Here is a 26,772-nt window from a genome sequence, read left to right on the forward strand (position 1 = left end):
TAAACAACTAACAGGTGGTGATGGTAGGAGCAAAGGAAGGACATCTGAGGGGAGTGTTTGCATTAAGAACAGAGCTCTGTTAAATAGAATCTCAACTATATTTCATGTTGAGGTTACACAAGGTCAACCTGGGGAAACTTCCAATTGATTGAAGGGGCCATTATGTCTATTTTATGGAGTGGAACAGGAGAGTGCAGGGAGAAGGTGTATTGTCAGTTTGGAAGAATGTCACAAAGAGCAAGTCTCTTCTGGACCCACCATTCTGCTCTCATCTACCGTGACCCGATTTAACCACTTTCTAGTCACCAAGGGCTGTAGGTGATGTTCACAAGGCATCTCATCAGGAGTCCTCAATGGTGTGAAATATGCTTGCCGATAAACATGGGCTGGTTATGGAGAGTTAGCCACGAGAGCAGTTCCTTCGCCACGCAACAACTCTTGGCTGGAGAGAGAAAAATTTCCAGCCCAAAATTTGAAATAAAATATTTCTGAACTCCTTCAAGCACGTGGCCATCTCCACAATAATACAAATTTAAAGATCATGTTGTGCAACTTTTCAGTCTCCCAAAGTCTTCAACTATGCCTGCTCATTTTCACCACATATATGATACATGGCTATGTCGGAAAAGGTTATAATACACAACTAATTTTTGGAACATAGCAGCAACCTTTTTCCATTGGTGGATCATCTGATAGAAAACTACAAAACAGCCAATTGATCAGTTTTAGGGCATCCGACACTGTGGTTGCCATCATTCTGCTTACTCCACAAGCAAACTTAGAATTTATACAAAGAATTGCATTGAAACTGATGAAATCATAGTGATAATCATTTGAAATTTTTTTATCAAATAAATATGCAAAAATAACTTAAAAACAAACTGCTTATTTGCTTCTGTCTCGGGTTCTTCGGCCGACGTTCGTGTGATGATTTTGCTGACGTTTCGCCAGCACGAGTGGCTGGCATTGTCAAAGCTTCACCCTCCATTGCCGGAGGTGAACTGGAGCCGGGCTCGCGGCCACAGACTATATGTACCTTGCGCGCCAACGTCCGAGGGCTTCTCCGCGGTCATTTCCGCGGTCATTTCCGGTGCGTTTCTCCTCTTGCTACCTGCTACGGTCGTTCTCTGCAGTACGGGAAGCCAGGAGCCGTTTACCTTAAGGCTTTCTTCTTTCTTGTTGAAGCTGTTCGCGTGTTTGTGTATTTCTACAGCTTCTCTGTACAAGCGGGTGTGATAGTGCTTCTCTACAGCCAGAACTTCCGTGTCGGTGAATTTTATTACATGTACCTGGTCGGTCTCACTTAGTGCGTGTTCTGCCACGGCCGATTTTTCCACCTGTCCCAACCTGCAATGTCGCTTATGTTCTTTGATCCTGGTGTTGATTGATCTTCCAGTCATTCCGACATAAACTTTCCCGCATGTGCATCGTAAGCGGTATATTCCTGACATTGCAAGTGGGTCCCTTTTATCCTTTGCCGATCTAAGACATTCTTTGATTTTCCTTGTCGGTTTGAAAATTGTCTTTACGCCGTGCTTGTGTAATATACGGCCGATTCTGTCCGTCACTCTGGGAATGTATGGCAGAAAGGCCATACCCGACATTTCTTTTTCTGGTTTCTTACTTCGCCGGTGGTTTGGCTCTGTTACACTTCTAATATCATTTGTGGAGTACCCATTGCTCCTCAGAACACTTTCCAGGTGTTGCATTTCGCGTTTAAGGTGCTGCGGCTCACATATTCGTGCTGCTCGCGTTACGAGCGTCTGAATCATGCCTCTTTTCTGGCTCGGGTGGTGGTTTGACAGTTTGTGCAGATATCGGTCCGTGTGCGTCGGTTTTCGGTACACGCTATGTCCCAGGTTTTGGCCATCCCTTGTGACCAGCACATCTAGAAATGGTAGTTTCTTGTCCTTTTCCACTTCCATGGTAAATTTTATGTTGGCATGGAGGTTGTTCAAGTGTCTTAGGAAGTCACCGAGCTGTTCTTCACCATGGCTCCACACGACGAAAGTGTCATCGACGTACCTGTACCACACCTTAGGTTTACAAGTCGCCGAGTCCAGTGCCTGTGCTTCGAAATGTTCCATGAAGAAGTTGGCCACCACTGGACTAAGAGGACTACCCATGGCAACGCCTTCCAGCTGTTCGTAGAAATTGCCATTCCACGTGAAATAGCTCGTGGTGAGACAGTCATGGAAGAGCTTCATGATGTCTTGCGGGAAAATGGAACCGATGTGCTCCAGAGCGTCCCTGAGTGGCACTTTCGTAAACAAAGACACAATATCAAAGCTGACCAGGATGTCGTTTGGTGCAAGTTTTAGTTTCTTCAGCTTCTCGATGAAATGTCCTGAGTCCTTTACGTACGTGTCGGTCTTCCCCACGTGCGGCTGGAGCAGAGAGGCCAAGTGTTTTGCCAGTTTATATGTCGGTGAGCCAGGAGCGCTAACAATCGGTCTTAATGGAACGTTGTTCTTATGGATCTTAGGTAATCCATACAGGCGAGGTGGTAGAGCTTCTGTGTTGCGCAGGTATCTCTGTATGTCCTCCGGAACAGAAGATGCCTTGATTAACCGATTCGTACTCCGTGTGATACGCTGCGTCGGATCTGCGCTTAGTTTTCGGTACGTCGTCGGATCTAATAGGTCTCGGATCTTTTGTTCATAATCTTCGGTCTTCATTACGACGGTCGCATTCCCCTTATCGGCAGGCAGTACCAATATACTCTTGTCAGCGTTAAGATTCTTAATAGCTTGTACTTCTTCTTTCTTCAGATTGCATGCTGGTGGTTTAGCTCGGCGCAGTATCCTGGCTGTTTCAGTGCGTATTTCCTCTGCCCTTTCACAAGGAAGGGTCCGAATGGCCGCTTCGGTGTTAGCAATGATGTCCTCCACAGGTATAGTTCTTGGGATGACAGCGAAATTCCCTCCTTTTTGAAGAACGGATACTTCCTCTTCGGTCAATTGTCGTTCAGTGAGGTTGACCACAGTGCGTGACATGTCGGGAATCGCCTTGTCAGTCTTCTTCCGGAATCCTTCAAACTTTTTCTTCTGTCGCTCTGTGCAGTGCTCGAGTTCATTCTGCATGCTCCTGTAAGTGATGCTGTCGATCTTGTCCCAGTCGTCTCAATGCATTCTGCTACTTAGTTGGTAGAACATGTCCAAAAGTTCCTGATCCGTTTTTGCCAAGTTTCTCCGTATTGTGTGAATTCGCTCACGAAGAAAAGCTCGTTCCATTCTGTTGTAGATACGATGAGCTTGGGCGGTGGTGAATAGGCGCTTACATTTCAAGAACTTCGGTGTAGCATCTTCATCTCTGCACCACGAAAGGAAGGCGAGAGAGGACATCAATCGCGCTTTCTTCTTCCGTTGTTGGTCAAGGCGTCGGTACAATCTGCAAATTTCCTCCCCGTAGAGGCGCAATACAAAATTGTTAAGACTTTCGTGGCCACTTGTTGACAAACTGCTTATTTGCTTCTGTCTCGGCTCCAGTTCACCTCCGGCAATGGAGGGTGAAGCTTTGACAATGCCAGCCACTCGTGCTGGCAAAACATCAGCAAAATCATCACACGAACGTCGGCCGAAGAACCCGAGACAGAAGCAAATAAGCAGTTTGTCAACAAGTGGCCACGAAAGTCTTAACAATTTTGAACTTAAAAACAGTTCATCAGATTCATAAAGCTGCGCAAAGGGAGAAGAACTAGTCAGTCATTTAGAAGTTACATTACACTAATTTAATTGTTACCTACAATAGAGATTGCATCTAGCCAGGCCACTCAATGCCACATACAAATAACATTCTGGTGAAATATGGTGCTCTGTTATGGTAATACCATGTGTGCCACACGCTAGATGTTAATAATGCAATAGGGAAACACTGGTTAAAGAGCAATTCCCTAGACAAAGACAAGCTAGAATAACCTCATTGTGTTTCACATGACGACGAATGGTCAGTTGAATCATTCAGAGTTTATTCTCATTCTTACCCAGCCAATCCCTTCGCCATATAACTGTAACAGTCTTTCTCACCAATTAAATCACTGACTCCATGGGATTGTTGCACAATGTCACTGTGCTTTCTTCAGAAAACTTATTTGGCTACTCCTATAGTTTTTGATATGGATTCTGATATGCCTCAGTATGCAACAGAATTTCATTACTTCACTTTGTATTTGAAGGCAGAGGAGGATGTGCTGGACATGCCTCTCTACTAGACACATTCTCCTGATTATCTGCAGAGCAATCTACGAGCTGTAACAGCTGAGGAAAGTAACTGCATTGACGTATCTCATCTGGTTTAGAGACATTAGGATAGCAAAAAAACCAAAGATGTTTACTTCAGTCGGTAGGTGGATTATCAGCACATTGTATCTGAAGCCAAGAGAATAGTCAACTAAGTCTGCTAGCTTGGAACCATAAGTGTACACTATACTGTCTACGTAGTGTTTGTTTGTAATGCATTGCAATGTATGCTTATTGTAATAGCCTAAGCCACAGCCACCAGCAATATCTGGACTGCCAGAAGTCACAATCAACATTCTATTGACAAAAGCATCCCTCGCCGTGTGCCTACTTCCATACCACCACATGTGCCTGCTTCCATACCCCAACTTCCATATGTCAATGAACAGGAACATCAGGAAGCTTCTGCAGTTTGATACAGTGCTGCCTGACAACAGACAGATGCCATTCACCGATCCAACTCCAGGCCTTTTCACGGTGACACACAAACACCACATTTGTGTGAAGTTAGTGTCAAGTGGCTGCATTTAAACCTGTATGTAGGCAGCCCAATATGTGTAACCCGCTGGGCAATGTAGCTGCACCCAAACTGTCAGCCACAGCCTTGGACTTGGCACCCAATACCATACCACAACCACTGCAGAGCCTCTCGCCATCTCTGGAGTCCCCCAGCCAGCCACCCACTGCCAGCCAATTGTTCAGAGTTTGACTCTGGGCAGCAATGAAACCTACCACAATGGCAGAAGGTGCTGCTGGACGCCCCATGCTGCGCTGCACCACAGTCATGTGCAGTACTATGGATGCCACTGTGAACTCAGCTCCAGAGTGCCCACGACACCAAGTTACACGCTACCACCTGAGCAGCACAGTATGTCCGTGTACCGCGTCTTCCTTGCCTGCTGCTACAACTCCAAAATATTATGAGAGAATTCCATACTGGAGGGCACACTCCAAAGACTGTGTAAGTTGAATAAATTAATAAATAATTGTTTTATGATCACTGCTGGTTTATCTGAAACTTCCCCACATGTAACACCTGTCTCCCAAACTATCTATGATCCCTGCAACACCCAAGGTGGATTCGAGCACATCCTGACGAGCAAGAACTGGTCTACATGTCACTCTTGTTTTTCCACAGCCACCTGAAAATCTTGCTTCTTCTGCACCATCAAATTTTGCTGACAGGGACAGGATGGTTTGAGACTGATGGATCAATGACAGCAAAGAAGGTACACATAGTTTTGATGACAGTAGACTGCAAGTGGTGATTCAACTGGGGCGGCAACATATGAGAGTAGTGGCACAGACTTTTATTTTTACTCGTGGGATCTGTATATGCAGTTATCTTTGTATCCTTGAAGCCCTGTATCTCATATCTGTGTTATTCAGTATGAACAGCATAACTCGAGTCACATTTGGCAAAGGCCTGAGGGTCGAATCCCTAATGTCAGTTATGTGAACACAACATAATTTACGAAGGCATTCAGCCCTATGCACCAAGTAAGATGAACAGGTTTGTTGTGTTTGCCAGAGGGTCATTACACAAACCACTGATGTGAGTGCACCTAGCTTAAAAATGGGAAATCGTGGGTGCTGAGAGTACTCAGGAAAAGGCCAAAGCAGCCATAAGTTTTTCTTGCAAATACAAATTTTATGCAGCAGAATGAGAAGTGTAAATATTTAAAGGTTATGTGACAGGTTAGAGGAGCTTTTAGGTTAGACTTAAATTATGTGGAATATTCAAATTTGGAACCTAGCATGTTTAAGATAAGAGACATAACCAGAGGTAGATCAGCACTGGCCAACTAGAGCATGATCCAACAGCCACACTGGAATCAAATGGTTCAGATTTCATGTATTTACATTGTACATGAATAGCACAAAGCAGCAATATGCTGAGACATCACATAGATGCAAAATGATTGTTAGAGATCAGGACATCGCATAAACCACAGAAGTAAATCTGCCAATGGTGTCTGTATAAATTCATTATTATGGAAGAACACGACGAGAAAGATTTATATATTTTTTCTGAGGTTTATTATGGTCAGAAGGGTAGCCCAGGAAATAGTCTCTCGGGGTAAAGAGGTAAGAAAGAATTAGATGATGATAGGGCAGCTGGAAAGTGACTGTGACACAGGAAGTAGATCTGGTGGTATCAGAGAGCTCAAAGTGGGGGCCAGTGAACTACTTGTATTCTCTTGGAATGAGAGATATCTGTGTGTCGAGATATGAGGTTCATTATGAAGACACAGGAGGAATATGACGAGAAAGTGTTACATGTGTATTGTGAGGATGAAATCTGTGAATTGTGTTCATCATAAAGAGTCCTTCTTGGTCAATACAATTAATAACATGACAATGGAAATGTTACCCATGTGTTCTTCCCTTTGTAAATAGTTTTCACTATTTGTTTAGATCATAATGATAAGGCAACAGGATAGTATGAATACGCATCCATGTAAACGAGTTATACAAATCAAGGGATGCCCCTCTTTTTTTGTATCAGCACCAGAAAGAGAAAGGTATTGTTTTTGTTGACATGGGACATATCTTAATGTGATGTATGACAATCTTCGACGTTTTTCTTGTAGTTACTAGAAATATTTGATGCATGTAATGGGATGATGTGGGAGATGCACATTTTAGCATGTAAATATTAAATGGAAAGACTAGCTGATAGGGTACCTGCCTGCACAGCATTCCTTCCCCACAAAATGAAATGCTGTAGCAGCTAGCAGGGCTAAAAGTGATTTTAAGAGAAGAGAGAGTAAATGAGAACATACTCACTAGTGAGATAAGGGCTGTGGCTTAGGCTATTACAATAAGCATACATTACAATGCATTACAAACAAACACTACGTAGACAGTATAGAGTACACTTACGGTTCCAAGCTAGCAGACTTAGTTGACTATTCTCTTGTCTTCAGATACAATGTGCTGATAATCCACCTACCGGCTGAAGTAAACATCTTTGGTTTTTTTTTCCTATCCTAATGTCTCTAAACCAGATGAGATATGTCAATGCAGTTACTTTCCTCAGCTGTTACAACTCATAGATTGCTCTGCAGATAATCAGGAGAATGTGTCCAGTAGAGAGGCATGTCCAGGACATATAATGAGAGAACACTGGGCCATACCAGAGAACAAGGCACTCTCAGAAGACTAAATTAAATAAATCTATAAAGAACTGCTTTATGATCACCCCCTGTCTTTCTGATTCCCCACATGCCAACCCTACAACACCCAAGAAAGACTCTAGCACATCATGATAAGCAAGAACTGGTTTATGTCTTGTTCTGGTTTCATCACAGGTACTCAGCACTGTTGCACTGGTGGCGAGGCAACTGTGGTGCACCATGGGCCATAGATGACATGGGTGAGCAACGGCTGCGAAGACATGTACGGGCAAAGAGACATGCAACTGTTGAGCAATTGACCTTCCAGATGAACCAAGGGGTACCAACAATGTCTCGGCCCCCATCCAGCAAATGTTACTGTGTATGGGGCTCTGCAACAGGTGCCTGGTTCATGCATCCATGCTGACCACTGTTCATCAGCAACGTAGGCTGGAATTTGCATGCCAATACCACAACTGGGTGTCCACTGAATAGTGACAGGTGGCTTTTGTATATGAATGTTGTTTTATGCTCATTGGCATGAATTGTCTGAAAACAAACACCCAGTAACAATTGTTGGAAGCACCCAGGCCAGAGGAGAATGTTTCTGTGGCATTCCCGGAGTGATCTCATCATTCTGGATGACACAATCGATCAACACAAGTATGCATCTATCCTTGGGGACCACGTCCACTCCTACATGCAGTTTGTTTTTCCTTGGCACGATGGCATTGACCAGCAGGACAATGCAATGTGTCGCACAGCTCAAAGTGTACATGCGTGGTTCAAAGAGCACTAGGATGAGTTTACTATACTTCCCTGGCCACCAAACTCCCTGGATTTAAACAGAATTGAGAAATTGTGGACCATCTCGATTGGGCTATTCGTGCCATGGATCCTCAACCACGGAACCTAGTGCAGCCGACCACAGCACTGGTCTCGGCGCGGCCCCACATCCCTGTTAATATCTTCCAAAAACTCACTGACTCTCTTCCTGCATGTCCACACTGCAAATGGTGCTTACTCACAATTCTGGCAGGTAGTCGCTGACTTGACTGTGTACAATATTCACATTGAAAAAGTGGTAGTTATATTTTTTCTACACTGTTTCAACTAAAATCCAACAGTCTCATCTGTAAAACCTCTTTCCAACCTACACACATATGGTTGTAGCTGCCATTCGATATTATTTTATTAAAATTACAGTCACTTTGTACCTTAGCAAAAGGTCTGGCCAAGATCCCAAGAAAATTCTGGTCCTATGTAAAATTGCTAAGTGGGTCTGAGGCCTTCACCCAGTCACTCTTTGACCAGTCTGGTGTGGCATTATAAGATAGTAAAACAAAACCTGAGGTTTTAAATTTTGTGTTTAAGAAATGGGTAGTGGAGGAGAATCAAACAATCGTACTGTCATTGGACCACCGCACAGAGTCCCATAAGGGTGACATAATAACAAGCATCCCTGGCAGAGAGAAACAACTGAAAGAAATTAATACATGTAAGTCTGCACATTTGGATGGAATCCCAATTTAGTTGTACAAAGAGAACTCTACAGCACTGGCCTCTTGCTTAGCTTGCATATATCACAAATCTCTCACCCAGCACCAAGTCCCAAGTGACTGGAAAAAACGCAGGTGATTTCTGTATCTGAGAAGGGTTAAAGAATGGACTTGCAAATTTACAGACCAATATATCGATTTGCTCCAGAGTTCTTGAAAATATTCTGACTTCGAATAAAATGAACTTCCTTGAGGACAAAAAGCTTAAGTCCACGAATCATCACAGTTTTAAAAAGCATTGCTCATCTGAAACTCTGCTTGCCTTCCCTCCCTTGATATATTGTGAACTATGGACAAAGGGTGACAGGCAGGTTCCATATTTCTAGATTTCCTAAAAGCATTTGACATAGTGCCCTACTGCACAATGTTAATGAAGATGGTATAGGTTCCAGGCCATGTCAGCGGCTCGAAGACTTCTTAAGTAATAGAATCCAGTACGCTGTCCTCTATAGTGAGTGTTCAGCAAGGGTATCATCAGGAGTGCCCCAGGGAAGTGTGATAGGACAGCTGTCATTTTCTATATACATAAATGATCAGGCAGACAGAGAGGTAGCAATCTGTGGTTATTTGCTGACGATGCTATGGTGTACAGGAAGGTGTCAAAGTTGAGTGACTGTACGAGGATACAAATTTCTAGTTGGTGTGAGGAATGACATCTAGCTCCAAATGTTAAAAAAAATGTAAGTTATTGTGGATGACAAGGGACAACAAACCTGTAATGTTCATATACAGCATTAGTAGTGTCCTACTTGACACGATCACCTCATTTAAATATCTGGACATAACACTGCAAAGCAATATGAAATGGAATGAGCATGTGAGGACTGTAGTCAAGAAGGTGAATGGCCAACTTCAATCCATTGGCAGACTTTTGGGAAACTGGTTCACCTGTAAAGGAAACCACATACAGGACACTAGTGTGACCTATTCTTGAGTACTGCTCTAGTGTTTGGGATCTGCACCAGGTGGATTAAATGAAGACACTGAAGCATTTCAGAAGCAGGCTGCTTGATTTGTTACAGGTAGGTTCAAACAACATGCAATTATTATGGTGATGCTTTGAGAACTCTAATGGAAATCCCTGGAAGGAAAGTGACGTTCTTTTCCAGGAACAGTACTGAGAAAATTTAGGGAACTGGCATTTGAAGCAGACTATGGAACAATTCTATTGCCACAAACAAAGTAGCGTAAGGGCCACACCACGCACTCCCCCCCCCCCCCCCCACCTCTTTTCCCCTCCACACGAAACAGTTATTCTTTGTACCCCCATAGAACCACACATTTTGTACAACTGCATGAATGGTAGATTTTGGCTTATTCAGTTGAACAGTAACTTAATTTTGGCAATTCTCCATATCCACGAAACTTGTTTTTGGTGGAAAATATTTTTGCTCTCCATCTGCTCCTACTCAGCTAGAAATAACTGCTATCTTTCTTGTTATTCTTTCACAAATACGAGTACACAGTACCAATGCAACCCGATACCAAAACTTTTATGTTCCTCTTTTCAATTACGTAAATTCCAATACCATATCACAGAATTGTGGACTCAGAAGGCAGAGGAAGAAGAGCTATCAAGGTTCAGAGCTAGTAGAACTTTTACTGACAATGTGTTTTATTAGAAACAAGTAATAGAGAAAAGGTCAAACACCAACCAAGAAATCCATCTTATGTTTGTAGATGTTCATGAGGCATACGATACGGTACAAAGGCTGTGGAAAGTAGTGTAGGATTCAAACATTAATTAAACTTTAACAATGACTCTCCAAAATTTGTATAATGGTCCAACATCAAGAATAAAACTTGGTAATAGACTATCTCGAAAGTTTTGTGTCAAAAAGGATTTGCATCAAGACTGGTATATATCACCTACCCTGTTTAAAACATACAGAAGAGCATCGATTATCCGAACGTCGGTCAACCGAACGACCACTTAACCGAACGGTGTACTCGCTCGCACCTGTTACTCTCCACCCTACCGTCCATCATTCACCTCACTCCCAAACCAAGCTTCGCACAGCAGTCGCTACGTTGGGACACCGCTGGCGGAACGCTGCTTTTAATGGGGCCTTCACAAGGCGTTACTGACCGGCCAAGCCGCCCGTTGCTGTGTTTCAACAATAAGCACACTTCTGTCGGCTTGGTGCTGTTAGCAGAAGTAGCAGCAGTATCAAAGCTGTTCACAACAACAGCTGGGCCAGCTTAGAGTTCAGGTATGCTGCTCTGAGCAGTTTGAAGGATTGCGCGCCTCCAAGAAGAGCTTCTCACGGTGCAAACAGTCACCTTCTGTTCTCTGTTATGACCACTTGTGTGCTGCTGCGTGAAGAAGTGAACTTGATGATACAAAATGCTTAAAGTAAACGTGTTTTCCTTTCTATGAGGGACAATTACGAGATTATTACTATATATTCCTACTGAAGTTGCCTTTCTATGTTACTTTGTAATACTAAAAGAGATGCCTGTTTTTATGAATAAATTTACTGTACAGTACTTCTTTATGGCAAATAAACATGTACAGTTCGATTATCCGAACAAACCAGTTTTCCGAACACCCATGTCCCCCAATAACTTCGGATAATCGGCGCTCTACTGTACACAGCAAAAGCTGTGAATCAATGAAAACAGAAATGCAGAGGAATGGGTATAGACATGGGTTAGGCCTACCCGTATAAACTGCAACTTGTACACAATTAGGTCCTGCTTGCCAAGAAAAAAGATGATCTGGAATGTAAGAGGTGTCATCAAAAAGTAATAGGATTTTTTTAAATTTTGTAGGCTTTATACATCCAATTTTAAATTTTTATTCGTGTTGGTATACATATTCCTGATGTATGTTTGCATTTTCAGCTGTTTTGAATGTTTAGTTTATTACTGAGAGTTGAAAAGGTTATGTTTCTGAGCACTTGGCAAAATTTTATTTTTGGAAAAGATAGGCCAAAAAATTGCATTAAATTTTGGTTGAAAATGGAATTAAGTGCAGCACCGCATTCAAAATGTTGACTGTGGCTTCTGGATAATCTATAATGAGTAAGATATGAGTTTATGAGTGGTATAAACATTTCAAAGAGGGTTGAGAAGACGATGAAGGCGACAGCCACCCTGGACGTCCTAGCACATCAATTACTGATGATAATGTGGAAGAAGTACAGAACATGGTTCTGGAAAATTACTGAATCACCATCAGAAAGGTTTCTAATGTTGTCGGCATATCATGTGGCTCACGCCAAGCAATTTTTTCAGATGTGTTGGGCAGGTACATGTAGCAGCAAAGTTCGTTCCAAAAGTGTTTAATTTCGATCAAAAACGAGATTGTGTAGGCATCACTGAGGAACGTCTGAAGAAGGTTATAATTGGTGACAAAACATGGGTATATGGGTATGACATCACAACCAAGGCCCTATAATCCCAATGAAAACTGCCTAAAGAGCCAAGGCTGAAAAAAAATTGACACATTCAATCACACATGAAGGTTCTTCTCACTGTTTTCTTGATTACAATGTGATAATACCCCACAAGTTCCTGACTTATGCTCATATACCGTCAATATGGAAACTATCTGGAAGGTATGTCCTGTTTGCATGAAGCAACTGTAAGAAAACAATCAGAATTGTGGCAAAACAACTCATGGAAACTGCATCATGATAATGTTCCTGCTCACACCTCAACACTTGTTGATGATTGTTTAGGCAAAAAACAAAACTGTGATGTTGGCTCAGCCACCATATTCACTGGACATGGCCCCCTACAACAACTTTCCACTCCTGAAGCTGAAGATAACCATGACAGGATGATGATCTGTCACCAGTGAGAAGATAAAACAGAATTGTTGAAGGAGCTGAACACCATAATGTAAAATGAGTTTCAGAAGTGCTTCCAAGACTGGAAAAAGTGCTGGCACAGGTGTATTACATGTGAGGGGATTACTATGCAGGGGAAAAAGTTGATGTTGACAAATAAAGAAACATTCTTTAAGAAAAACAAAAATTGCCATTACTTTTTTATCACACCTCTGATGGCACTACTACAGGAAGAGTATAAATGGTGAAATTTAGAACTTAACACCCAGAAAACAAAATATCTTACAACAGGAACAGAACTATCAAGCATCCATCATGATATGGAGGAAATTGCAGCTTTCAGTAGTTACACATATCTAGGAATAAAATTATATAAAGATGATCACGAGATTACAAAACAAATACCTCAGACTAGAAGATTGACTTCTTTTTTAAATGGAATCCCTTGGGGTAGCAAAATAGGAAAGAAACTGGAATACATTATCTATTAAATTAATTTAAGGTTCCTTGTTGTATATGGTGGAGACACAGAGTTACAGAGGACAAAAAGAGAAAGTTCGACACCACTGAAACAGATATGTTCTGACAGTCACTGGGGATAAGCAGAAGATAGAAAACACGTAATGAAGAGGTTCAATTACAAATGGGTTTAACAACTGACGTAAAATGGAAACAGTTAATATGGCATGATAACGGCCAATTGATAGATGAATCCAGGTTGCCCAAGGAGACTATGCTACGGATACATTTGTATGACAGAAAATGTGGAAGACTAAGGAAGATTTGGAAAGAGGGAATTGTAAAAGTAATGAGATCAAGAGATTTAAGAAAAGATCCTTGAGACAGCAGAGTGTCAGAGAGATTGGTCATCGGACAATGTCAGAAGGCATTTTAGAACAGACATTAGGGGGAAAAAAAATCCAACACAGCAACAAAGCTGTGTCACATGTATGAGTCCTTGTTTTGCATGTTTTGATTCCTGAACATTCTGTATATTGCTAGGAAATGCTGTTGTTAATAAAAGGTTTGATCAAAGCATGCTCATTAATAACAAGGAAAAAGTCATATCAAAGAGCTTATGAAATATTCATGAATACTTGCCACAATAGCTATCTCTTATGCAGTACTTAACTCTTCGATACTTTCCTTGTGAGGTTTACAATGATAGTACTACATATGTTGTGAACATAATGGGCTACAGAAAATGATCTAGCAGGTTCAATGGTGCATATGAACAACTTGTGAAATTACATACATCATTCTGTAATTGGCAAAGCATCAGTAAAATAGAAGAGAGCATTATTCACTGGTACACATTTTTTTTATCATTTAAGTTATGATAAGAACTATCCAAAGCAAAAAATTCCTCACTAACTACTGAATGAGTTCATTCTACACTGCAGTGCTCACTATTTTGCCTTTTTTTAAGATTTCCTTGGTGTAACTGAAAGTTGATATTTGGAAATTAGAGTTTTTTTATCTGTCTAGCATAAGAGGTTTGACATTCTAAATTACTCCGGTTTGTTTGCCATAAACTGCAGGAACTTTAATGTTCTTGTCCTCAACTTCACCCTTTTGATAAGGAAGTATTTTGTTGTAGCTACAAATACTCAAAGATATTGCAGAGAATACAGAAATTTCAGTCAAAGAATTAAATTCCTGTGTGCTTTGTGTCCATGATAGTAGACAGCAGTTGTTAAAAGGATAGTGCAAAATCAACATCAGTGTATACCATTATCTGGAACGTTTCATTCATAGAATTTTTGGTTACCTTCTCTTATATGAGTCCTCTGCTTATGTTCACATTGTATATATTTTTCTATTTATTTAGTCTGTCAAAATATACATTCTCAAGTCAGATCATTATGACACCCTTACTATGTTCTGTAGATCACAGAATATGCCATATGATGCACGTATTAACAAAGTACGTACATAAGGAGACGGGGTGCCTGTTGCATTTCCTTCACCGATTCATGAGTAAATGAAGGAAGTTTTCAATTTTGCTAAAGGGGATGGTCACTGACATTCAAATCAACTGAGTAATTCACATTTTTTACACTGCAGAAGTGAAATTGGATAGACCAGACAAACATGTGGTTCCTGAAGGTGGTCCGCAGCCTTTTCACTAGTTGCACGGGCAACAGTCTAGGTGATTGACAATCTGGCATTATAACATTAGCCAAGTACTTGCTGTACTGGTTTTGCAAACAGCTGAAGCCGAGGGGAAACTACAGCAATTACTTTCCCCAAGGACATGCAACTCTACTGTATGGTTAAATAATGATGGCATCTTCTTGTGTATAATGTTCTCGAGGTAAAACAGTCCCATGCAAGGTCTCTGAGTGGTGACGACTCAGGAGGATGTTATCAGGAAAACGAAATTGCCATTCTGTGATCATGCATTGAATGTAAGATCCCTGAAATAGGTGGGTAGATTAGAAAATTTGAAAAGGGAAATGGATTAGTTGAAGTCAGATTTAGTGGGAATGAGTGAAGTTTGATAGCAGGATGAGCAGAATTTTGGGTCAGGTGAGTACATGGTTATAAATATAAAATCAAATATAGGTACTGCAGGAGTAGATCTAATAATGAATACGAAACTAGGAATGCAAGTAAGCTACTATGGGCAACATAGTGAATGCATTACCATAGCCAAGATAGACACAAACACAACACCCACTGCAATAGTACAAGTTTATATGCCAACTAGCTCTGCAGATGAACAGATTGAAACAATGTATGATGAGATAAAAGAAATTATTCAGATAGTTAAGGGAGAGGAAAACTTTACTATGATGGGTGACTGGAATTCAGTAGTAGGAAGAGAAAAAGAAGGACAAAATGGTAGGAGAACATGGACTGGGGGAAATAAAAGAGGAAGCCACTTGGTAGAATTTTGCACACTGCATAACTTAAATCGTCACTAACACTTGGTTTAAGAATCTTGAAAGAAGGTTGTATATGTGGAAGACACCTGGAGACAATAAAAGGTTTCAGACTGTTATATAATGGTAATGCAGAGATTCAGGAACCAGATTTTACACTTTAAGACATTTATAGGACAGGATCATAATTTATTAGTTATGAGGTGTAGATTAAAACTAAAAAATTTGCAAAACATAAGAAATTATGGAGATGGGACCTGGCTAAGTTGAAAGGACCAGAGCTGGTTGCATGTTTCAATGGGAGCATTAGGCAATGATTCATGGAAACTTGGGAAAGGAATACAGTTGAAGACGAATGGGTAGCTTTCAGAGAAGAGACAGTGACAGCAGCAGATGATCAAATAGGTCAAAAGACAAGGCCTAGCAGTAATCCTTGGATATTACAAGAGATACTGAACTTAACTGATGAAAGGAGAAAATATAAAAGTGTAGCACATGAAGCAGGTGCATGGGAATTCAGATGTCTAAAAAATGAGACTGACACGAAGTGCAAAAAGGCTAAGCATGAGCAGCTTGAGGACAAACGCAGGTCTCTAGAAGTGCGTATAATTAGGGGACAGGTAGATACTGCATACAGGAATGTTAGAGATGCCTTTGGAGAAAAGTGAACCAGCTATATGAGTATCAAGAGTGCAGATGGAAAACCAGTTTTAAGCAAAGAAGGGAAAGGTGAGGTGGAAGGAATGTACAGAGGGGCTATACAAGGGAAATGAACTTTAAGGCAATCTTACAAACAGGGAAGGGAAAATATGCAGTCATGGTGAAAAGAACTGCCTCCAAATTTTTTACATAAAAACTCTTAAAGCTTTTTAAATAAAACAAATGCTATCAACATTCTGCATCTTTATTCTTCATGTCTACATATTTGCAGCCCTATGCCACTCACTCAAGGCTCCGAATTGTGTGGAACACAGCACTGTGAAATATAACTATGTCAGTACATGATAAACAATGTGCTGTAATTGAGTTTCAAATTCGAAGAGTTTGTACATACATGGAGCACCCCTCCTTCAGCACAACAATGCCAGAACACATGAGTTCTGCAACTATCCAATGTCTTGGGTTCACTGTCATTGATAATGCTCCATACAGTCCAAGCTTGGCCCCATACATGTTTCATCTGTTTCCAAAACTTTTCACACAGAGATGAAGTTGTGGTTCCATCAATAAAGTCAAACACTCTGTAGTGACAGTATCAACAATCTGGTCTCTTGGAAGAAATATGTTTGTTGTCAGGGTGACTACATTGAGAAATAATTGAGAAACAAGTATGTAGAAATGAAGAATAAAGATGTAGAATGCAAATAACATTTGTTTTACTTAAAAAGCTTTAAGACTTTTCACATTAAAAATTCAGAAGCATTACACTCTCACAGATGAAGACAAGATGGGAAATTGATACTGTGAGAAGAATTAGACAGAGCACTGAAATGGCTAACCGAAAGAAGGCCCCTGGAGTACACGACATCCCCTCAGGACTGCTAATATCCTTGGGAGAGCCAGCCATGTGTGAGCTATTTCACCTGGTGTCCTAGATGTATGAGATGTGGGAAATATCTCAGACTTTAAGAAGAATGTTATAATTCCAATCCCAAAGAAGGCAGGTGATGATAGGTATAAATAGTACTGAATTATCAGTTTAATAAATCTTGGTTGGTGAATACTGACAAATTATTTACAGGAGAATGGAAAAACTGGTAGAAACCAACCTTGGGAAGGATCAGTTTACATTCTGGAGAAAGACTGGAACACACAAGGCAATACTAACCCTATGCAGGGTTTATACATGGACTGGACGTGAAAGAAAAAATTTCTCGGATTTCCCAGTTAAAAATACACTTTCTCCCAGATTAAAATACACTTCTTCTATGTTAGGTAACAGTATACTTTTCCTCGAAACTGTAAAACTTATCAATCCTTTCTCCCGGACGAAAATACACTTTTTCTGTGTTAAGTAACACTATATTTTTCCTCGGAACTGTAAAGCTTATCAATCATTTCATGGTTGTGGTTTTATACACTGGCATAGAAATTCCCAGCACGTTAGAAAAAGAAACTCAGGGGAAAAAACATGTTTTGGAAAGATGTCTGATGTGCAGCAACATGTACACTGGATATTTTCATATTGTGAAAGTATAAATTTGAATTCCACCAAACACCGCATGCTACTTTCCGACAGATTGTAATCGAGATTGCGATCCGCTTTAGTAAGCCAGTCGTAGCTCATTTCAAGCAATCTCGCCAGCTCATGACAGATGATATTCAGAGCATAGGACACGTGATGTAGTCAGCCAATAGCAACATCACTGTTATGTAGCACGAACACACACACAGGGAAAGGTAATGGTCTAAATTAATATACACAGTGTTGCTACAAGAAACGAAAAGAAAAGAAAAGAAAAGAATAGCTTTCACGTATATTATTGGTCTCTAAGATTAATAAGCTGCAAGACAAGCTAAGCTTTCACATATAGTGCTGATTTTGTTTTGCACGTGCTACACTTTAAGATACATCACACAAATGCGCCGGTAAAATATTTAACAATGACATAAATGTCTGATCTTCTGGGATCAAAAATATTCTAAATGGTAGTCCTCAAGGATTTGATTTTTGAATGAGAGTCAAACACTCTGTGATTTAAGTAATTCATCAGACATTCGCGCACAGAGTTCATCCTGTGTAAAAGGAAATTTACTTTGAAAGTAACGCTTTTCAAACAACCAGTTGGAATATTTTCCCGTGACCTGTTAGAAATAGATTCGTTTCAGCAGTTGCTAGAGAGCGCCAGAGAACAGGCGACGCCGTGCTTGTGCAGTTACGATCGCACAGGAAGCCCGTACGTTCATACGTGTAAACATTAAAAGAATCTACATTATGTCATAAAAGGAACAAGACATTAGAGGATACTCCAAGAGCATGGGAATTTTGTGAAGCATACTAAAATGCATAATTCGGCTTAAAGTGCACATTCTATGTCCAGATTAAGATGTAAATTTTCTTGGAGTACCAGTACTGCATTATCTCATGTTTGGTTCTTTATTCTGGAATAAAGTCGACACTAGCCAATAGTGTGGAATTAAACACTTCTTTTCAAATAAATTGACTGCCTGAGCATAAAAGATTAATAAGAGTCAAGTTTCTTAAAAAAAACTGACAAAAATAACTTCATTGTTCTGCAAGGTGATTAACGCTTGATTGCCAGAAAGATGGAAACAAAATAAAATCTGAAACTAATAACATAGTTGTTTGATGATGATGATGATGATCATGAGGTCCCACACTCCAAGGAGAGTAGGGGATGATGCAGGAGACCCTTTCGTAATTATGTGAACGTATTTTAATTCACTTGGTAGCTCCCAGCCACAGAAATCCATTTCGTTTTCATTTGACGTGAGAGCAACAAATTAAGAGGAAATAAGCAAAATCACTTAATGTAAACATGGGTCACGTGGAGACTACCACCTCCCCACTACAACTCAAAATGCTCTGTGCTTCAGGTCTGGATCTATGATATTTCTGAACTGCGGCAATATTAGATAGTGGCACTCCCCCTCCCTTGAGCGTTTGAGGTAGGATGCCAAAAATTTAAAAAAAAATTGATGTTTAAAAAATATATTCATTTTGTAGTGCACATCTTTCTTAAGAGTCTGATACATAAAACATATATGTTCGAGGCAACAAAAGACATGTTATTTGGTCTTAAGTGTGCCAAAGTGCAGTGCCACGCCTCTTCACACACCATTCTTCCACCGCACATCTCTGAATTTCGCTCTGTGGAACTCAAACGTGTAATTGTAATGGGTGCCATCAAACCATATTCAGGCCAGTGGAAATTAAAATCTCCTGTGGTGCCTCTCCTGCTCCCAATCGAGTGGTTTGACATCCTGTCCCTCTTTAAAAAAAAATTCGCAATTAATACTGGATGGGATTATTTGTAACCTGCAGAACAAGAACTCTTCAGAAAATTTGCAGTATTTACTGCCTATTAGCTAATAACTTGCTGTTTTGTGTGGCATAAAATTAAACATGGGATACGTAAAACGAGTAAAGACAAGAGCCAAGCAAGACAGTACTTGTTTCTTCAATCTGTAAGTCCTATCTTTTTTCCCTCTCTAATATTGCCACAAGCTTTATATAGCATACTTTCCTTTCTGGGAAAGAATCTATTACCTCATCAAAGTTCACCAACGTTTAGCTACATGAAAAAACCAAATGTTGTCGTCTAATACTAGAAAAGCTGTTAATACAAACAGTACCCAAGACTGGTGTGGTTTCTCGATTTGATTATGTGTATTTTGTCACTGTCTGCAAGATAAAATGAAATAGGCCTGCCTAATATTGCAGCAATTGTTACATACACCAAATAAACGAGACTGTTTTGGCACAAATGGTCATTTTTATAACACGGCAGAATAGAATTCCCGAAGTGCCAATCCAAATGCCTAATAGGCCTACTACAAGCAAAAAGTTTTATGTTAGGAAATAGTTTCACGTTTCATTCATACACTCTAGCTTCTGAAGAATGAGATCAAAAAGTAGTAGTACAAAATTTTTATACAAATTTGGAATCATCATATTCTTCCGTAATTTGTGAGAGTTCCCGTTTCTTCTCCTTCCTCGTTCTAACAAACAACCTTGTCATCACTAATTCAGTAACTATTCCTGCCAGTGTCAAAACTTATTATCCGATTAACTTAACTAACCTTGCCACAATCACCGGTTTAGTTATCCTGCATTTATTCTCTGATTAGGCGTTATTACCTGTTCGTACAACAGAGTTTCCGCACTACTCCCAGAATAGAACTTTAGTGGCTGCTAGCCGGGGGCTGTGTAACTGGCCCTTAGTAGTGTAGCAGTCTGCCCAAAAATTTTCTGTCAAAATTTCATTTTCTTCGATACACTTAGAAGACAATATGTACTCTTTGTTGCCTGTTATTCCTGTTAGTCATTTATTTCCACTCTGGTAGTCTAAATCTGTGGAATTCGCTAGTAATTATAAGAATGCTGATCATTTGCAAACCCAGTCAACCACATAAACGACTGGCATTCAACCGTTCAGCTTTATTCCGCTCAGCTCATATAGACCTGTCCCCTTTTGTCTGGAGGTCTGCAGGAAAGTTTATTTCTAGATGTGACAGGGATTCCCCTGGCAGAGACATCACATACACTATGCATGTATTCAAAAATCAACTTATGATTCACTCAAAAATCAACTTAGAATTTGTTAAAGAATGTTCAAAAACCAACAGGATGCATTCAAAATCATACAAGTAATCGATAGACCAACGTGTGCTGGATGCTAGGCGATTTGTGACAAAAGGTCTATTCCTCAATAATATGAATGAATTTACATCATTACACTCTACAAACATTCAACAAAATCATTGTCTATGAAAAGTTACACTCCAGAGACAACACTCATACTATCCATCAACAGATGGCAATTTTGAGGACATAAAAGCCATTCAATTAGTGTAGATGTGTACTACTGAAGATCTCTCATGCAATAAGTCAGACCTTGTGTAACAGTATAATGAGCAGCAAGCTTGGCAAAATACATCACTTTGTATTTCACTGCAGTCCATACCTGATCAGATGCTTCCACATGAGACACTCTTGGTGATGGTGTAGGAGATGATTTTGCAGGCTTTTTCACAGTTACATCCAGTCTTGTATTCTTCATGAGACATGTTAAACGTGCCAGTTGATTTAGGACAAGGCTATGTTTAACAGCAAAGTTTTCCAAAGCATCAGCTTGAGCAGACTGCATTAGAGGAAGCTGTAAAAGAAGATTTTACATTGCTGTATAGTCTTGAGAGATATTCTTTTATAATCTTTTCTGGAGATAATTCAGAAATAAGTCAGAAGACTACAGCAGACTTCTGCCATTCTTCAACGAACAGTAATGCAATCCCAGATACCACTCAATAATTGCTGGTGGGTGGAATCAAAAACTAACTATAACTTATTGTATGACTTTTCCTTCTGATACTTAACCAAAGTCTGTATAGCAAATGGGATAGGTCACAAAAATTAATAAGCTACTCTCATATTATGATACAAGAATGACTAAAGAATTGAAAATACGTTGCCACAATTTATTTATGCAGAGTTAAGCAGAGTACACTACTTGTGGAAGTCATAACAGCGAAAAGGATAGATGTGACTGAAATGCATTTCATAAAAACTAGAGACGCCACCATACACAAACAATTTTGATTATAGACCTGTATATGATATGTGACTAAGAAATCAGCAGACTGTTCAGTACATCCAACATCAATTGTGTGAACTTTTTAGGTGCTTCCATCTGCACTATTTTAGGACATATTACATGTTGATTATCTTCCAGGGAATTCAGTTTCTACAGGATTCTTACTTAGTGCAAGATTTGTAATGTTCACTGGCTTATGTGTAATGTCATTTTTCAGCAGCATGAATCACTTACTGCTAATAGAGCTTTCTACAATTTTTGCAAATTTGGGTCAATCTTTCTGAATGCCATAACTTCAGATGCATGTAAATAAAAGAAATTTCCAGGGACAAGGGTAAAATTTTTACATACTATAATTACAGGCAATAAGTCGATACTTAGGTTAAAATTGTGCATGAAGATTATAGACATCAACCGTGGAATTTTGTACAGCCACTTTAGTTAAAATTATCTACAAAGAGAAGACTTAAATAAATGGAATCACAAATAGACAAGAATTATTCTTACACTTAATAGTCTCACAGTGATCTTATTACAGACAGAGAATCATGAAAATCGCACACTATCTGCTCACAACCCATTTCACTTACAATGCAAATATACAGAGATTTACTTACGTCCATCAAAGAAAGGTACTGTTTTGTAATCTTTCCTGAAAACAACTTTCTTGCTGTTACAAATGCTGTTAAGCATTCCAGAAAGAGATCTAAAGCAGTCCTAATTAAGGTTGGGAGTTCATCAAGTAGATGTGAGTTTAATGCTTCATAATTGTTTTTTGCTGCCAAAAGTTCTTCTTGCACCTGAAACCCAAGAACGGCTTCACAAAATTTGTTACAAATTATCATAAGTCTTGAAAACTTCTAAATGACACAATTAATATTGTTTTCCTCCCATGAGAAAGAATCCAGTTACAAAAAACAAACCAAAGAGTTGAGCTTTACATTCCATCAATATTAAAGCACCAGGGATGGAACATAAGCTTGGATTGGAAAAAGTATGCAGCTGCGGCCTTGTCAAAGGAAACATCATGGCATTTGCTTTCTGTGCAAATGACACATGCTTTTACAATCTCGCCAAAAAATTATTTCATTGCTAAGCAAAGTACAGGTAATGATACTTTAGAAACTGAAAATACCAAATAACAAAAACAAAACAAATTACAATTCATGCCAGTCTCCAGTTAGACACCTGTCCAGGTAAGAAACAGATAGGGGAATCGTCATGTGTGGTGGGTAGTGAGGAAATAAAATTTTTGGATAGATCAAAACAAACAATCGCAGATCACATCTGTATTTCATTTCAGTGACCGAGTTTAATAGGGTCTGTACCATCTCTTAGTGGCATGTGAATAAGAAGTTTGGGGGTTATGAAACTTGGTTCTAACCTTTGAAGTTATACCAGTGTCTTCTCAATAATCTTTACACTTGAAACAAATACCATAGTGTCTCTTTGAAAAGGTAGTAGTATCCTATGTAGTAAACTACAAGGTGAAACTGTTGTCACAACAAGTAACACACATGGGTATTTGCATTCTGGGAAGCCTAAACATACACTCAGTGACAAGTGGGAGCAGCTCGTACACCAAACCTTAAAATCCAAACTCAAACAAAAGTACTGACTTGAAACAAAGTATAAAATGATAAAAATTGGCAAACCCAATCTAAGAGAAACACTTCATTCACAGAAAAATTAAAATGATTGTATTACAAGGAACCAATTTCACAGATTAAAAACTGAACTCCGAATATAAAGGCAAACCAGAAAGTGTAGAAAAGTTTTGGAAACCAGAGGAAGAGGATGTGAGGATCCTGTATTTCCTCCCACGTGGAACATTTCTCATTCTTTGTGACTTCTGGTCATAACCTTATCAATCTATTTCAATGCAGAGTGCCACTCAAATGACAACTTGTACAAACTTTTCAGCTCCTTTTATGATTATGTATATGGATTTTACATTTCATTAGCCAAATGTTTTTAGAATTTCCATACATCAATTGTCACAAGTCTGTTCTTTAGCTTCAGGGAAACCATCAGGAACAGATCTCTTTAGTTAAATATTCATGCGTTCTTCGACATGCTCAAGGTTGCCTCTGCCTCACGGCTCACGGTCAGTCACATGCTCAACCCTCTTCAGTCTCAGTGTGCAGAGAATAATAGTGTCTTTTTTTTTTTAAAAAAAAACAACAATTGATCTTGGCTGATGTTCATGAAATTGATCCCTGACAGACGCACAACCACAATGAAATTCTGCAAAACAATTGCAAACAGCCTTTTGTAAAAGTGGTAGATGACCAAAAGCTGAACCAAGTGCTCGAGGTACGATTGTTGAGTTGGGCCATTATGAAAATCAAAAAAGCCATCCAATGAAAACTTGCATGAAATTTTCATATTTTCGTGGCACTGTTTGCTTAAATGCTCACTGTAAGCAACCACATGGCCATTTCCTGAGCTGACATTATTTTAACAACAACAAACAACAAATGAAAAGCAACATTAATGTTGTCACATCTCATTAGCACCATCTCGTACTTCTTGGTAAAACTTAAAAGGCTACCCTCACACATCAAGGATAACTATGAACAGCATTTATATGCATGGAGATCATTTGTCTGACCTCAGCTACACTCGAAAATGTATGAAAAATTTAGCTTTGTTAATGAACCCTCCTGCATTGGCTTTTGACAAAATGTTTTTGTTTTTCAGTTTGAATTACCACAAGTGGAACTGTGTCATCACTGTGACACAAGAATTTAAAATTTTTCCAGGTACTTAGGAATCCAGGGGAGTCATTTTGAGCCCAATCACTGACCTGGATAGGTGAAGCCATATTCACATTTTCAAATGTGTACATCCTATATATCAATTGTCCTATCCACAGTCTTTTGTGTGTGACATAGGTGTCTGTATATCTCCTGACAGAAGGCCAATTGCATCAAACTCTATTAAAAGTTAACTGTGGTAAAGTCAGAACTTAACTCCATTCTGCATAAAATTCCAGTGCACCGACACTGATTAACGTTAAATGAGGACGTTGACTGTAGCTCATGCCCAGTTTTTGCAAGATGACTACAGTTTTATAAGCATACAGTATTAAGATGGCGATGCATTTTGATGGCCTGAGACAGGCTCAAGGCATCATATTTCATACCCTATACTTGAAATGAGACCAGAAAGTGTATTAATTTATGAATGAAACTTACCAGCAGTGTGCCTCCACATATGACCATATTGCCTGTTTTTCTCTGTCAAGCAGACTACATGACAATCTGATTTTTGTAATTTTTTATATTTATTGAAAAATTCTTGAGAATATCAATTTCTAAGTTTTCTGACCACATTTAATGTACTAACATAGGCAGTGTGGCCATGTGAGTATACGTGCTCGCTCACTGTGTGTGTGTGTGTGTGTGTGTGTGTGTGTGTGTGTGTGTGTGTGTGTGTGTGTGTGTGTGCGTGTGCGTGTGTGTGTGTGTGTGTGTGTGTGTGTGTGTGTGTGTGTGCGTGTGTGTGGTCGGGGGGGGGGGGGAAGGATGGGTTCAGTTTCTGGTGGGTTCAAATTTTTTATCAAAGGCACATGTTCTATGAGCTTTCATGAGGCAGAAAATACAATAAGATGGAAAAAAATTAATTTGTAGTTTTTTAATTAGACAATCTTCATTAACAATCATTCATATAAAGATCAGTATCTACAAATTTTTGTTTGCAATGAAAATTGAATTTTTGCATGCAGTATACTGTAAAAAATAAGACAACATGCATTTTTCATAAAAATTACAATTGAATGTGTTAATTAGCATATATTTAATGAATTTTATGTTGAAGTTACGTAGGTACTTAAACTGCAAGAAAAAAAAAAATAGCGACCAGAAACACTGTACATTTCTTCTTTTATACTGCAGCCATCAGTTCTTTTATTTTCAAGAACTGATGCATTCACACAGACTAATTCAAGATGTATATCCATCTCATACTTCAAAAAATTTGGGGGTGTTATTTTGTCTTTCGTTGCACCAAATGTATATGAACAGACTAGTAGCGAGGTATAAAAACACTTCTGCTTGTTGACGAGAGTGAGAGTATATGACAATGACATTACTCACCATGACTATGTAGAAAACTTCTTTACATCTATAGGCCACCTTCCATTGCAATACACAGAGTTAACCGCACTCCAATGCACTATTGGTTGACAATAGTTTGCTGACCAGAGAATGACATTCATGTACAGCAGATACATTTTAAACATTTAACAAAGAAATTTGCCAAACAGCCGTGCAGATTAAGAAGTCATTTTATTTTATTTTCACTACCAGTTTTGGCAATTCAATACACCATCTTCAGGCACGGTATGCAGCTCTCAAAAATTATCGATATTGGCATACGGGGGGCATCTGTTTCTGGAGATGGCATCACCACCTGACGATGGCCTAATCTGGTTGACGCCAATTATTACAGTTGAATAAAAATTATATATAAACCATTTTGTTCACCAAATAAAGTTGGAAACTCCAGAGAAAAAGATTTTGCTCAAATACCTCACAATTACAGTTATTATTACAGAAGGAACATGTGACAGTAGGAAATTGGAGGTCACCTTTAAGATAGCAATGCTGTTTTGAGGCCATCACATAACATTATTCATGGTTCTCATAACCTGGGCTGTCAGTATGGACATTTCTGTGGCCATAAGTTGTTGATCGGGAGAGAAAATATAGCTATATGACGACACAACTACAGGATCAATGGTAATGTCTTCCAGCAGACTTACCCTTTTGAATGCTGGACCAACAGCAGGTTTTATTCAAATTGTCTCTTGCTTTTTAAATCAACAAATATAAGAGACAGTCATAAATAAATAAATCATGATAAATTTACTAAGTGGTCCATAGGTTCTTT

General features: G+C 39.5%; 1 protein-coding gene across 2 annotated transcripts in view; it reads right to left on the reverse strand.

The window, feature by feature from the left end:
• Positions 1-26,772, reverse strand: part of LOC126299570 (dynamin-binding protein-like) — a 226,270-nt gene that overhangs the window by 55,450 nt on the left and 144,048 nt on the right. For both annotated transcript variants that reach the window (XM_049991569.1, XM_049991570.1), the window contains 2 exons: positions 22,494-22,676; positions 21,250-21,441 (listed from right to left, as the gene is read on the reverse strand). In XM_049991569.1, the coding sequence (XP_049847526.1) occupies positions 21,250-21,441; positions 22,494-22,676 (375 nt within the window). The remainder of the gene's footprint in view (positions 1-21,249; positions 21,442-22,493; positions 22,677-26,772) is intronic.

This window comes from Schistocerca gregaria, chromosome X, assembly GCF_023897955.1.
Source record: "Schistocerca gregaria isolate iqSchGreg1 chromosome X, iqSchGreg1.2, whole genome shotgun sequence".
Taxonomy (NCBI): Eukaryota; Metazoa; Arthropoda; class Insecta; order Orthoptera; family Acrididae; genus Schistocerca; species Schistocerca gregaria.